This window comes from Rhinolophus sinicus, chromosome 3, assembly GCF_057876585.1.
Source record: "Rhinolophus sinicus isolate RSI-liver-muscle chromosome 3, RSI-T2T, whole genome shotgun sequence".
NCBI classification, from domain to species: domain Eukaryota; kingdom Metazoa; phylum Chordata; class Mammalia; order Chiroptera; family Rhinolophidae; genus Rhinolophus; species Rhinolophus sinicus.
In genome coordinates, this window is record NC_142503.1 from 69,175,282 (window position 1) to 69,188,335 (window position 13,054).

At 37.3% G+C, this 13,054-nt stretch overlaps 1 protein-coding gene across 1 annotated transcript in view; it reads right to left on the reverse strand.

Annotated features, from left to right (window-relative positions):
- Positions 1-12,814, reverse strand: part of LOC141570779 (uncharacterized) — a 114,402-nt gene extending 101,588 nt beyond the window's left edge. The window contains exons 1-3 of the mRNA XM_088796916.1: positions 12,735-12,814; positions 9,341-9,432; positions 5,039-7,375 (exon numbers count right to left, since the gene is read on the reverse strand). Coding sequence (XP_088653042.1) covers positions 5,039-7,375; positions 9,341-9,432; positions 12,735-12,814 — 2,509 coding nt within the window. The remainder of the gene's footprint in view (positions 1-5,038; positions 7,376-9,340; positions 9,433-12,734) is intronic.
- Between the last annotated feature and the right edge of the window lie 240 nt (positions 12,815-13,054).

Consider the following 13,054-nt stretch of genomic DNA (forward strand, 5'->3'; position numbering starts at 1 on the left):
AGCAAAGTGCAAATAAATTGATAATTATGTCCCCTGAATTATCAATAGGAAGACAAGATATTATTACGTAAATTAGTTAAATCTATAACAATAAGTTTACTATTGAACTCAAGTCCTTTATGGTTTGACTTCCATTAATCACAAGAAAAAAAATTTCATGATACTTTTCTTGCTGCATGTGTTGGTTCAAAATGAGGCAAAGAGGAAGAAAACCTGTAATTCATGAAGGTTTTGATAATCTTCTATTTGAATAAATAACAACTTAGTAACATTAATAAATAATAAAAACTTCCAAATTTTTGCCATTTGTCCTCACAAGCTGTGATGCTGTGTATTAGTTAGGAGAAAATTACAAATAAACTAATTGCAATACCAGCAAACATTAAGAAAATAACTAAAAAGGTGAAATAAAAGAAATCCCAAATAGCAGAGGACATAATACCTAGGAGGTTACTTGATAGGTTAGACTTGATTAAGATTTTACTTTTTTGATACTATACAAAAAGGCAAACAACATCAATTTAAAAAGTGACCAAATCTTATCCTTCATTTTTATTCTAATCCCAGGAGCAAATAAGTTTTTAAAACTTGGTCTTTGAAAATTAAAATCTAATTTGTCAGTATCAGGTTTGTTCTCAGAACTATTTAAATAATAAACGGGATATATCCATGAATAAATTATCTTCTTTATTTTTATGTATAATTATTAATGATCTATTTGCATAACAATTTAAATTTCACTTGTCAGGGTCAAAGCCTTGGGAAGGGGGAAAAGTCATTATTCAAATCCTCTAAGTTTTCATAACTCTGCTGCTAACTCCTACTTCTTCCTTAGAAAGTAAGAGGGTGACAGAAAAACAACATTGATCCTATAATATTTACTACTATTCGCTTTCTATATACATACTAATGTCCACTGTGCTGTTCACTGGGTCTACTGTTATGAATAAGGTGAGTTTTTTGTCCTCTGGAACTTTGCTGAGTGGTGGAACCTTAAACAATAGGGCAGAGCTGGCCTCTGGCCATTTTCTCCAATGCTCCCTATAGTTCCACTATTTGTGGAGATTGAGAGTCCAGATTCACACTGAAGGCATCCATGAGAAGAGGAATTTTCTAATGTGAAACAATTTACATTTAAAAGCAATTCTTTACAGAAATTGCTTGAGGATAAAAACAAGCCATATGGGCCTAGGGGAGTGTGTGAGATGGAAACAGGGCCCTGTGATATGGAGGAATAGTTTTCGTCTAGGATCTTCTTGTATACTCAAATGAGGAGAAAGTATGTGCCCAACAGTATATTTTGACATATGATTTGAGAACCACTTGTCATGACCACTGTGTGAAAAGCATCACTGTCATTGTCCTTCTTATTATTTATAGAATCTCAGGTTTGCAAAAAAATATAGAGCGTAATTTGGTCCAACCATACTTTATATGCCTAAAATCTTCTATAAGATTTTCTTACCAAGTAGCTATTCAATCTAAGCTTGAACACTTCCCAGACTCTTTACACCTCTTTACCACTTGAAGCAGCATAAATCCTTTAATACTTCAAGCCCATAAAAGTTTTTCCATGGTAAATTGAATCTATCTCAGTAACTTTCATTCACATGTAAGTCTCTCCCTCATTCAATAAATACCCAATAGATGTTTAATGAGCCATTCGATGAATCAAGCAATTTACTGGGGGCTGGAATGAAGACACTCAAGTGTCTTGAAGGACTCTGTTAAAATAAACACTCTCACTTTGCAGGAACAATACGTTAATCCATTAAAAAACACACTAATATTTTATCAAGCAGGAGTGTGAAAGTAGAAAGCTACCACTTTAAAGGCCAGAGGGAGTCCTGGAAAGTGAGTTTTAGGCCAAGGAGCATTACGTGCAGATCTGGGCAGAGCCCTGCTGGAAAACAACAAGGGTATTGCAGCTGGACCCTGGACCCTGGACCCTGGAATTGCTCACCTACCGAGAAATGTTGAAATGAGCACGAGCGTGCAAAGTTCCCAATTTCACCAGAAGTCAGCTCATTGGAAATTTTCCCAACAGTTGTGTTCTGCTACCAGAAAAGGAATAATTTCTAAATTAATCTTTCTATCCCTAGTGCCCGGTGCAGACCTTGGGACCACAAACTTTCTCAGAGCTGCAGTCCTCTACCACTTTGTGCTTCGGTGTGGGTTTTCGGAACCACCCCTTCCTTAGGGGTACAGGGAAATAAAATATCATACACATTACATGTTTTGGGCCATATTCCATACAAAGAGCTGCTTAGTTATAAATATTTCTATGCCACATAAAATATCATGTAAGCCTTCTCATCTGTTACTCTCTCAGGGTAGACTAGTTGTGGTTTTCTCACTAAAGTTTTTTATGATAGAGAATTTCTGGGTTTTTTTTTTTTTTTTGGCAGAGATTTTAAAGGTATATTTCAGTCCATTTACAGTTGAAGACTTGAGTCCCTGTGAAACCTCTTTAACCAAGAATGTGCAGACCTGACCTGGCAGAGGAAGACCCAGAATTTAGTTTGAAGAGGCTCAGGCTTTCCTTTTTACCACTGGCTTTTCTGTCTCCCATCACATGCCCATTCCCGCCCCCTCCTGTTTGTGTCCTTCAGAGGTCATAAACTGTTTGGTCGCCATTATCTTCCAAGTCATATAATCTAGAGATTCACATATATTAAAAATTCCAATCTCCAGCTACCTTGAAAAATCAGAAAGCTTGGCTGCACCGGCATACTTCCTCCATCAGGACAGTGAGGACAGTGCTTGCTCTAGCTTCCCAACACTCCATTCTCACAGGCAGGCAGCCTGCTTTCCTCATTTACATTACGTGCCTGGCCCTGGAAGGCAGTCCAGACTCTGACCTGTGATTGAGTTAATTCCCAAGTGCGCACACATGCGTGGGGGAAACTATGTAAATGTTATAGGCAGCACTCATATGTCAGGGATTCTTAATCCGAGGTACATGGGTAGACTGAGGAGTTGTAGGACCCCTTTGAAAATACAGACACATTTATACCTATATCAAATTTATAATTTCCTGGTGAAACTACAAAGATGTCCCAGGCTCTCAAAGCAAACAATACCCTGAAAAGATTACAAAATCTTTGCCTGAGGTATCAATAGTAGGATGACCACAGTATTGAATAAAGTATAAAGGTCGTCATAGCCCTAGGAGAGTTGAAGCCATGCAAAATTTATAGATTCCATGTCCTTGTGACTACATTGGGAGACGACAGAACAAATCAACCAGTAAAATATGTAACACATGCATATTAGAAAGCGAAAAGTGCTACGTGTGGAAGTCAAACATGGAAAAACCATAGAGTATGCTTGGGTTGTAAAGGAGAGGGCTGCGGTTGCAATTTTAAATTGAGTGGTCTTACAAGACCTCACTGAGAAGATACCATGTGAGCCAAAATTTGGAGATGAAAGTGAACCACCTAGACATAGGGGGGAAGCAAGGGACCGGATGTGGGATCTTGCCTGGCAGGTTCTAGCACCTCAAGGAAGTCAGTGGGGCAGGAACGGAACGATCAGAGGAAGAGGGGAAAAGGAGCAGGGGGAACAGTATTTTGATGCATCACAATAACACAGGGAACCTGTAGCTGCAGTTGTTCACCAAATGGGATAATGTCACAGCCTGCTGAGAGCAAGGTCAGCTTTGGGAGGATTCTGACTTGAATTATCGAATTTCTTAAGGAAATATGCCTTGCTGAGAGAGGCAGTTGAGGAAGCGGCAGATCCGTGGGGGAAGGAGAACCAGCCTGGGTTGGAAAGCTATATCCAGGTGAGCATGTGTCTGCTCCGGGAGACACAAGGGCTCTGGTTGCAGGTCTGCTTCCTGCAGATCTAAATAATTATGGACTGAAGCAAATGTTGCCATCAATGCCATTCATCCTGGCATCTGGAGGTATGCTGGCACTAGGAAACAGTCACTGTGACTGACGGATCTTTGCTTTAGGGTGTTCATATTAAGCAGGTGGCCATACAGATTTTGTGTTGTTTCAGGGCATTTATTCTCTAGACAGTAAATTTCACATTTTATGCCAACCTTTATGTGATATAGTGTTTTGTTTTTTTTTGTATTTTTATGTCAGCTTGTAAATTTTGTTAATTCTATTAAAAAAGCAGGGCTAGAACAACAAAGAAAAGATAACTTCTCAATGAAGTTTCATCATTCCAAATCTCAGTTCAGAATGGTACCGGCAGTCTGAAGGAAGTTTTTACTTGCTCAAGATATAATTTAATATACAGTGTGGAATAACGCGAACATTAAAAATAAAGTATTTTGGACTGATTGAGAAAAACAAGGGCCTTCTATGAAGTGACCAAAATGACATCCCGGTAGTGTGGATCCAAGATTGAAAGCAGACAGGCGGGATTATGTATTTAGAAAAGAGCTTCCATCGCAGCCCTCCTGAGGGCGGCAGCGCTTCTGGGTTCTATCAGTGATGGGAGCACAGGGATGTGGGATCAGCTAATGCACAAGGGAGGTCAGAGGTCTGCTTGAGTTCAGAGGCCCCAAGGATGAGCCGCGGCCATTTCTGCTTTTTGTCCTTTGCTTTAATTACTATTCCACATGGCCTCCTCAGACATGTATACCATGCTTCTGCAACACCACGGCAAGGTTTAAAAACACATTTTATCACAAACACATCTTCCCATTCTTGCAAACATGCTTAGCTTGCAAGAAGGAAAAAAAATGGTAGATTATTTAAGAGTGGCAAAAGGCTAATGCCTCCTACAAAATTGATTTGGCGATACACCAACCTTTTAAGGAGAAATTGATTTTTTTAAACTTTATATTAAACTGTAACCTTGGTGATTTCGTGATGCACTTCTTATGGGCGGGGTGGGTGATAATGGAAAAAAGCAGGCTTTTACACGCTTGCCCATATTCATCTGACTCTAAAATACTCAATATATCTTCAACAATAAAGAAAAAAATCCCCAGCAATAAAAAAAGCCCTCACATTAAGACTTTCTAAAGCTCAAACAAGTAAAAATAAAGTGAAAGATTCTTTATAGCCCACTGTACCTTTCAAAGCCTTCGGCTTCTGAGGTGAGAGCAGTATGTCTATTTGATGATAATAATTTTCCTTCAGGTCATTTTTATCTCCTTCAGCATTTGGCCTTATTGATGCAATCCTTTGGCACTCTGCTGGCTCCTGTTTAAAACTGGTTAGTCCAAGGTTTATTTCATCCTGGTTACTATATTGGTCTGCGTCATTGGTCACTGTTTTCTCAATAAGCAACAGATTATCTGTAGCACACATTGCACAGCGGAACTCAGTAGTGTTCTGTGGAAAATCCATTTGAAAACAGACTTCCTCATGATTCTCATTTGACCGATCTTCAAAATCTCTGTGGCATGTATTCTTTACCACTGGCCTTATGAGGCACTTCCCTCTTTCCATATTTCCTGGAGAGCTGAGTGACTTTTTAAGGGTTTTCATTCCCATGGGACAATTAGAATTGACTGTGCCATCTTTATCTTTTTGAATAATTAATCTTTGCTCTAACTCATCAGTGATTGAGGTCCTGACTGACACCTTTGTTTTGCTGGGGGCTGCTGTCTCTGGATGACTTGCCTGGGACCCTGTTCTACCCCATGTCACAGAGCCATGGCTACTACTTTGGGGTGGGCTCCCAGCAGTGAACCTGCCAGAGGATGCAAGGCTGAGAGTTGGACCCTGTGTACTCTTCTTTTCCAGTAGTTGTTGTGCATTTGTGTGAAAGTCACTATGTAAAGTGGCTTTGCTAAAGTCTCTGTCAGTCATACCAACTGGCTTTTCCTCATAGTCTGTCACAAATTCAGCATAGTGATCAGAGAAAAATGCACCTATAGGGGCTTCTTTAGGTTCTGAATGACTGGTGGTCCAGTGGGATGGGATGAATGGGGGGGAAGACTTCAGAGTATTTTGACTGGAAGGGAAAGATAGAGCATTTGAGTTCTCACAGCATTCTGCAGGTGGAATTTTGCTGCCTTTGCAATCAATGTTGGCTGCCTTTTCTCCTGTGAGCCCCACATTCAGAGAAGACAAAGAAGAAAAGTCAGAGTCTTTGGCATCTTGAACTGGGAAGATGCCAGTAATGGTACTTGGCAAATAATTTATTCCTCCTGGGCTTTGCTGTACAGATGAGTCCGATGTGCTTTTTTCTGGGGTTTCAAAGTTGATTTCTCTCCCTCTCTCTATGTCCTTAGGACCCTCAAAAGGCATTTTGCTTAAGTCTTTATCACTGAAATTTGTGGTCTTTAGAGTATTACATGAAGTAGGAAGAATGTTTTGGAGAAGAGTCTCAGCTTCAGAGAAATGTTTCTTTTGGGGCGTGTTCTGACTAATTTTAAAGTCCTGCTGAGAGGTGGCAGATCCTACCTCACAGTCATCTAAGACTGAGGATTGGGTGTCAGGTTTGTTCTTCCTCTTGGGGGTTGAGCACAGAGGAACCACAACTGTATCAAAATTCTCCTCCTTCCGAACAGTCAACACAATAGGAGGGGAGACACGCGAACCATCTGAAGGCTGATGCTTGTTTTCAAGCTGCCGCTTTTCAGGGAGGTTAATACTAGACTGTGCAGAAGACCTGGAACATTCTGTAGTGGTGTGATTAGAGGAAATTTTTCCGTATGCTATTTTCCTCCTCCTTTTAGGATGAATTGTATTAATAATTATATTGTGTTTCTTACTTGTGTATTTAACTTTAATTCCTTTTCCTATAATGCTTACTTTCAGTGAGGGGCTCTCAGTTCTGGCAATGTCTCCTCCATTTTTAGATGGCACCTCAGATTTTAATTCTTCTATCAATACATTCTTGTACTTAGAAGCGCAGCTTCTAGAACTGTAGCATCTTTGAATATGTCTGACAGAGTAACACTGGTGACATTTTGGACATCTCATTTTTGCTGGGAACTGCATTCCTGTTTTACAGAAAAATTTATTCTTAATTGCTACTTGCACATTGAAAGCCCCACACTTTACTTCTGTAATAATTTTGCCTTTTGCTGGTTTCAAGCCATCTAGTGTGTTTGGGATATCCTGTAGTGTAATTTTTCCTGATAACGATTCTTCACAGTCATTAAACATGACCATGAGTAAGGCTTTCTTTAGTTGATGAGAAATGGACAAATGAAGATCATCATTTTCCTTTTCCATACTTATGTTACTGTCAGATGGAGGTTTTCTCTTATCTTTAGGGAGAAAAGAGGAATTCTGCTTTCCAATCATAGTTGCAGATGTATGGTCATCTCCATTTTCTGTAGATTTCCTGAATGCCCCAGTTTGATGAAACACAGCCTCTGAGGTGTCTCCTTTGATTTCCTTTTCAAGATCTTTTACATGTTTTTGGCATGCTTCATTAGCAGGCTGAGGTTCATCTACAGAGGAAGCAAAAAAAGAAAAAAGTTTCTGTGTTCATTTAATAGAGTAGATGTTCCAAATTCTAGGATAAAATCCAATGCATATCTTTTGTAAGTATTTTGAGTAACATTTATAGTATGTCAAGGTATTTTCCACAAAATTCATTTCTAATAAATATCTTATTTTAAATTAATTATTTTAGAATGCAGAATATCACTTGGATTGTTTTGGGAAGTAAGAATTGAACATAGCTTTACTCTAAAACAGTCTTCCAAAATGGGTGACATAAAAATTTCACAGCAAATTTATGCAAATAAATTTTAAGTGGTTTCTTGATAAAGAGCAATTTGCCATGATCAGGTATTTGAACTTATGGCATTATAATAATATAGGCAAAATCAAGCTCGATCTAATTTGAGATAGTACAATACATAAAAATGTGGGTAAAGAGAATGAGAGAGACCTAAGTATGGCTTCTAGACAGCCTTTTAAATAGGTCTGATACTTTCCTTTGACTGGGATAGGGGCTTTTTATGCAACAGAGAAGTGTCCTAGTGCTGCCAGATCCTCTCATTTTCCAGGAAAAAACTAGAGTCTGGATTTATTATACAGTGAAATCTCCCAGCTTCTAGTGATTGGCCCACGTTTTGAAAAACTCTCTGTAGATGGAGGCCAATATATTTAGGGACCAGCTTTAGTTTAAGAACAACCAACTTGCAACCTTTACTCCTCTGCTTTATACTGTTAGAATATTTTGCTATGAAATTTTTGTGAACTTGAGCATGAGCTATCAGATCATTTGTAAAAAACAGTGTACAAAATATGAAGATCTCAAATTATGTGTTAAACTACATCTGAAAGAGCGTATTTGTGAGGGAAAAGAAAGGAGAATGGGCAACCAGTAAATAATGATGTCAGGGAAATTTATGGACCAGCTGTCCACAAGGATATTTTTAATACGCTGATGACATTAAAAATTGAAAAGCGTTATTTATAAATTTATTTGAAATGGTCTTAATTTAAATATGATTTTATATATATTTATATGTTTATAATAGAAATATAAAAGCTTATATAAACACTTACATAAAGAGTAAATAAAAAGAGTAAATAAATACATTCTCTTCAGCAGGAAAAAGAAAAATATCCTACCAAACTTTGGCTAGAGGTGGGAGAGAAGTATGGGGTGCCAAAAAAGAATTGCAGTTTCAGAATCAAATAAAGAATCATAGGTTTAGGAATTATTAGTTTCCAACTTCAGGAGAGGTATACAGACTTCTGATCTAACACATAGATTCTGAAACGTACTGCAGTTCCTTGGGGAGTCTAACCATTCTCATTTCCCTCTCCTAGTCTGAGGGAGTGGCTTTTTTCATGGCAAATACTGAAGCAGTTTCCAGTGGGCCTGGTTATAATCTGAGAGCTGTAACATGTAAGTCGTGGGAGAAAAGAAGTGCAGACATATCTCTCTCTAAAGCCCGTTCAGAATACAGCTTGTACAGGATAGCAGTTTACACAGACTGACAGACAGCCTTCAAGAACTGTAGATTACAATTTATTCTTAAAAATAACACCCTCATGTCAAGAACAGTTCACTTTATATAACCCTTTTCAGTTTTATAATTTTATGGTTTATAGCCTCTTTCAATGGACTACACTTGAATTTTTCAAGCAGGAAGACAGAACTGAGATAGTTATGTAATAGTAATAATGCAATAATAACAGAGTCTAAGAACAGAGGTCTTAATAACCTTTGTCTGAATAAGTAAATATTTTTATTTAAATTATTCACAATACATATCATTAATAATTAATGCAGAAGTTTACACATAATAACAATCCGCCAAACTTCTAAATAATTTTATAACATTTATATGCATTTATCTTCTTACTTTTATAGACATTCCTGTGATAAAGAACAAAGAACATAAGTTGGGTAGTTCATTTTATACATACTTCTAAAACCAATGAATTGGACTTACATATTGTGGGATTCAAGATTTTCCATTTTTTATAGGCTTTTCTTCCTTCCCTCCTCATTTTGGGGAGCTGAGGGTCTTCAGCTTTCACTGTCCTTTGAAAGCATAAAATTTGAAATTATTTTCCACTCAGAATTTATATTTAGTAAAATTACTGATTAACTCAACTCATTTGCCAGCTTGATAACATAGCATCTTTCTGGTATCCCAGGCTTCTCCTTTGAATACATTTTATCATAATTGTATTTTTCCTCCCTATTTAATTCCACTGCAAATACTTAGTGCATTATTACATATCATGTGAACATTCAAACATGTTTTTCATATGTGTAGACATGTAGGATGCAAGTTATAAAATCATATTCTGTTTAATTGATTATTTTGATATTCCAATCTTTCTTAGCCTAATAGAAATATCTAATTTTTTATGAAGTTGACCTAAATTCAATATCATCAAATTTGTAGTCTTGCTAAATTAAGTGGAGTAGGGAGATGGTTTGCTTTCATTACATCATCATCATATACACTAATATTTAAATATTATAATATTGAATACACATGATATAATCGGTGGAAGAATCAATTCTTTGTAGCAGATCAAGTTAATCTTTTACATTTATTGTGAAATAGAGGGTTATTTTCCCTGTTGGTGATGTCTTAGCTAATAGGGAGTATTGGGGGAGATTTGGGGACAGAAGTCAGCCTTCTCACTTCCCAGGTATCTCCACAAGTTGGCACCTGCCTATGCTTAGAGCTAAGCCTGCTTCAATTGCTTTACTTTTAGAGGATTAAACTGTCTGCAAAGATACAAATAGAAATAGCTTCCCACTGAAGTTGTTTTGAGTGTATTTGGGCAAGCTCTGCTTTAAACTGCTCAGCAGAGAAGCTCAACTTTTATGTGTTTTACATTAACTCAAATCAAATGAGCTGTGTTGTGGCCAGTTTTGGCAAAAATTTATTTAAATTCTTCTTAACTCCTCTCTTTTCTTAAAACGCCCTACATTATAATATGTGTTGATTTCAAATCCTTTTTCCTCCGTAAACTCTCAAAGTCTCATAACTTTCTGAAAATTCTTTGGCCTTATGCCACCATTCTTACAAAGAACAATTGACACTCTTTAGGCATCTTACAATTATCATTTCTATTCTGTCCCCCATGAGGCATAATTAAGTTCCTATGGCTGACTAAGCATGCAATAATCCTTTTTTCTTAGAAGGCCAACATGGGGATTGGGTTGGGGAGAAGGTTACAAACTTATAATTAATATTTTTCTTTATTTATCCCTGTCTTACACACACTGGATGTTCCAATTTAAAAAATGCTTCAAAAGCACTTGACTAGGTTATCAATGATTTCTCTATGGCCTCATATAGTTTGAATAGCAAAATTCAGTGTGTAGTGCTGTGTTTTAGGGGAGAGTACTCTGGGCTTTGACTGAGAAGATCTGGATTGTGGTCTGGCTCTGAAGCTCACTTGGTAGGTTTTACAATCTCTGTGAGGTTGAGTTGCCTTCCTCTGTAAGATGGAAATATAACAAATTACGCCTTACAGAATTGTCTTGAAGAAACACAACTGAAAATATGTTATAAAATGTTCCAATCAAATGACATCTATCATTCTTACCTTGTGTTAGAGTATACGTGCATTTATTGCAATGCATGCCCACATAATTAAAGTTGAGCAGTGCCTGACTTTGGGAGAATATCCATCCCATCAGAGCTGCAACCAAGTACTTAGAGTTGATCAAACCATAAACTCTTTTTGAGCTAGAATAGCTAGATGTTTTCAAGATCATCTCATTCAAAGTTCTCATTTACAGGATAAAAACTGATATCCAGAGAGTCCTTGCTTTCTGTATCACGCTAATAGTGGCAAATTCGAGACTAGAACCCAGGCTGTTAGGAATTAGGCAAACGATCTCTTTGAGCAGAAACCCATGATATAGACGTTTCTGATCTTACCGAGCAAATTTTAATCAGTTTGCACTTTAGCTCCAAAAGAGCACAACAATTTTGATCCATGAAATTGAATGTACTGTTGAATATGTACCTAGTATCTAGCACAGTGCCTGGCACATAATTGGCACCTAATAAATATGCATGAATAAATTAATTAGATAGGCAGCCCCACTATGTATATAACTATGTTTTTAATAATGTGCCCTCTAATATTTCTAAATGTATTCTTTCCTTTTCTATTAATTTGTTGATAGTTAATAAAGTTTCTTTTTTTTTTTTAAACAAAGACACTGGTCATCTTTGTCCCCACTAGTTCTCTCTCTTATTCTGTACTTCCATAAGAGGCACCAAAATCAGGTGATAATAGCACCTGGAATATTGGCATAAGTCCTGTAAGCATTCTGCAAGGGGCACTGTAAATTCTACTTTGGCAACAAATATTCCTTCCTATTTGCCTGCTAAACACGGTATGGCTATAGCCACATTGTCTAAACTAATCCTGAGCAAAATGAGGGGTGGGAGAAAATTCCTTAGCATCCCACTCTCCTGTTTCTTTGCCCCTTGTGTGGGACTCTTCCTCTGAGATAGTCAATCACTTTATTCTCTCTCCAGCTGATGTCTCTTCTTTTAGAAAGGGTCTAATAAAACTTATTCATAGAGAAAGTGCTCAGGATACCAGCAAAGCAGGGGCACCAAAGATGTTTTAGAAGATTAAAGACATGATATTTCAAAAAATTTCAAAGTGGTCACCATTGGAAAATTCAGAATATTGTGGATTTCCTCACACATAGTTTAGAATTTTAATTTCATATGAGTACACCGCAATCATTTCAAAGCTTTCCTACAATGATTTAATAGTATTTATATATTTCCTATCTCTAAAATAAGTATTTTACACTTCCTCTTTTTTCAACTTCCTATCCCTTCTCCTCTTCCTACTCTCCCCATGCTAATCTGGATACATAACCATAGGAAATGGAAACTGACCAAAATTCTCTCCGTTTTCCAATACTAACACTACTAAATTCTTTGATTTGTATGATATACTACCAAATCTCTCTTAGTTTGTGGATGAAGTGTCCCTGGGACCATTTTCCTGTGATTATTCTCTTCCTCTTCCTGCAGAATCAATTTCCATCCTCCATTGCATTACTCTCCTTTCAGCATACAAACATTCCTTGACCCCTTCACACACTACCATATGCCTCTGTTCATTTTTACAGCAACATATCTTGAAGGAGTTCTCTGTATATTCCGACACCACTTTCTCTCCTCACAGCCTTTCATAAACCTACCCCAATCAGTCTATTATCCTTATCATTCTACTCAGAGCACTCTTGCCCCAGTCACCAGTTACACCTTTATGGCCGAAGCCAATAGTCACTTTTCTGTAGTCAGGTTATTCACATTTTCAACAGAATTTGGCACAAATGATTACTCCATTCTCTTGAATCTATTCCTTTCTTTCGATCCCATGGTGCCACCCTGTTCTGGTCCTTGTCTTGCTCCACTGGCCATTCCTCCTTAAATGCTTTTGCTGGATCTTTCTTTCCCCAATCTCTAATCTTTGGCATTTTGAGGGTTCCTTTCACTTATTCATCAACTTTCTCCTCAGGAAATCTTAATCATTTCCATTGTTTTAAAATCATCTATATAGATGATTCTAAAAATTCATAATTCCACTCTTAACTTCCTCCCAAAAGTTCAGGCTTAAATATCTAACTGTTAAATTGACATATCTCTTTGGATGTCTAATTG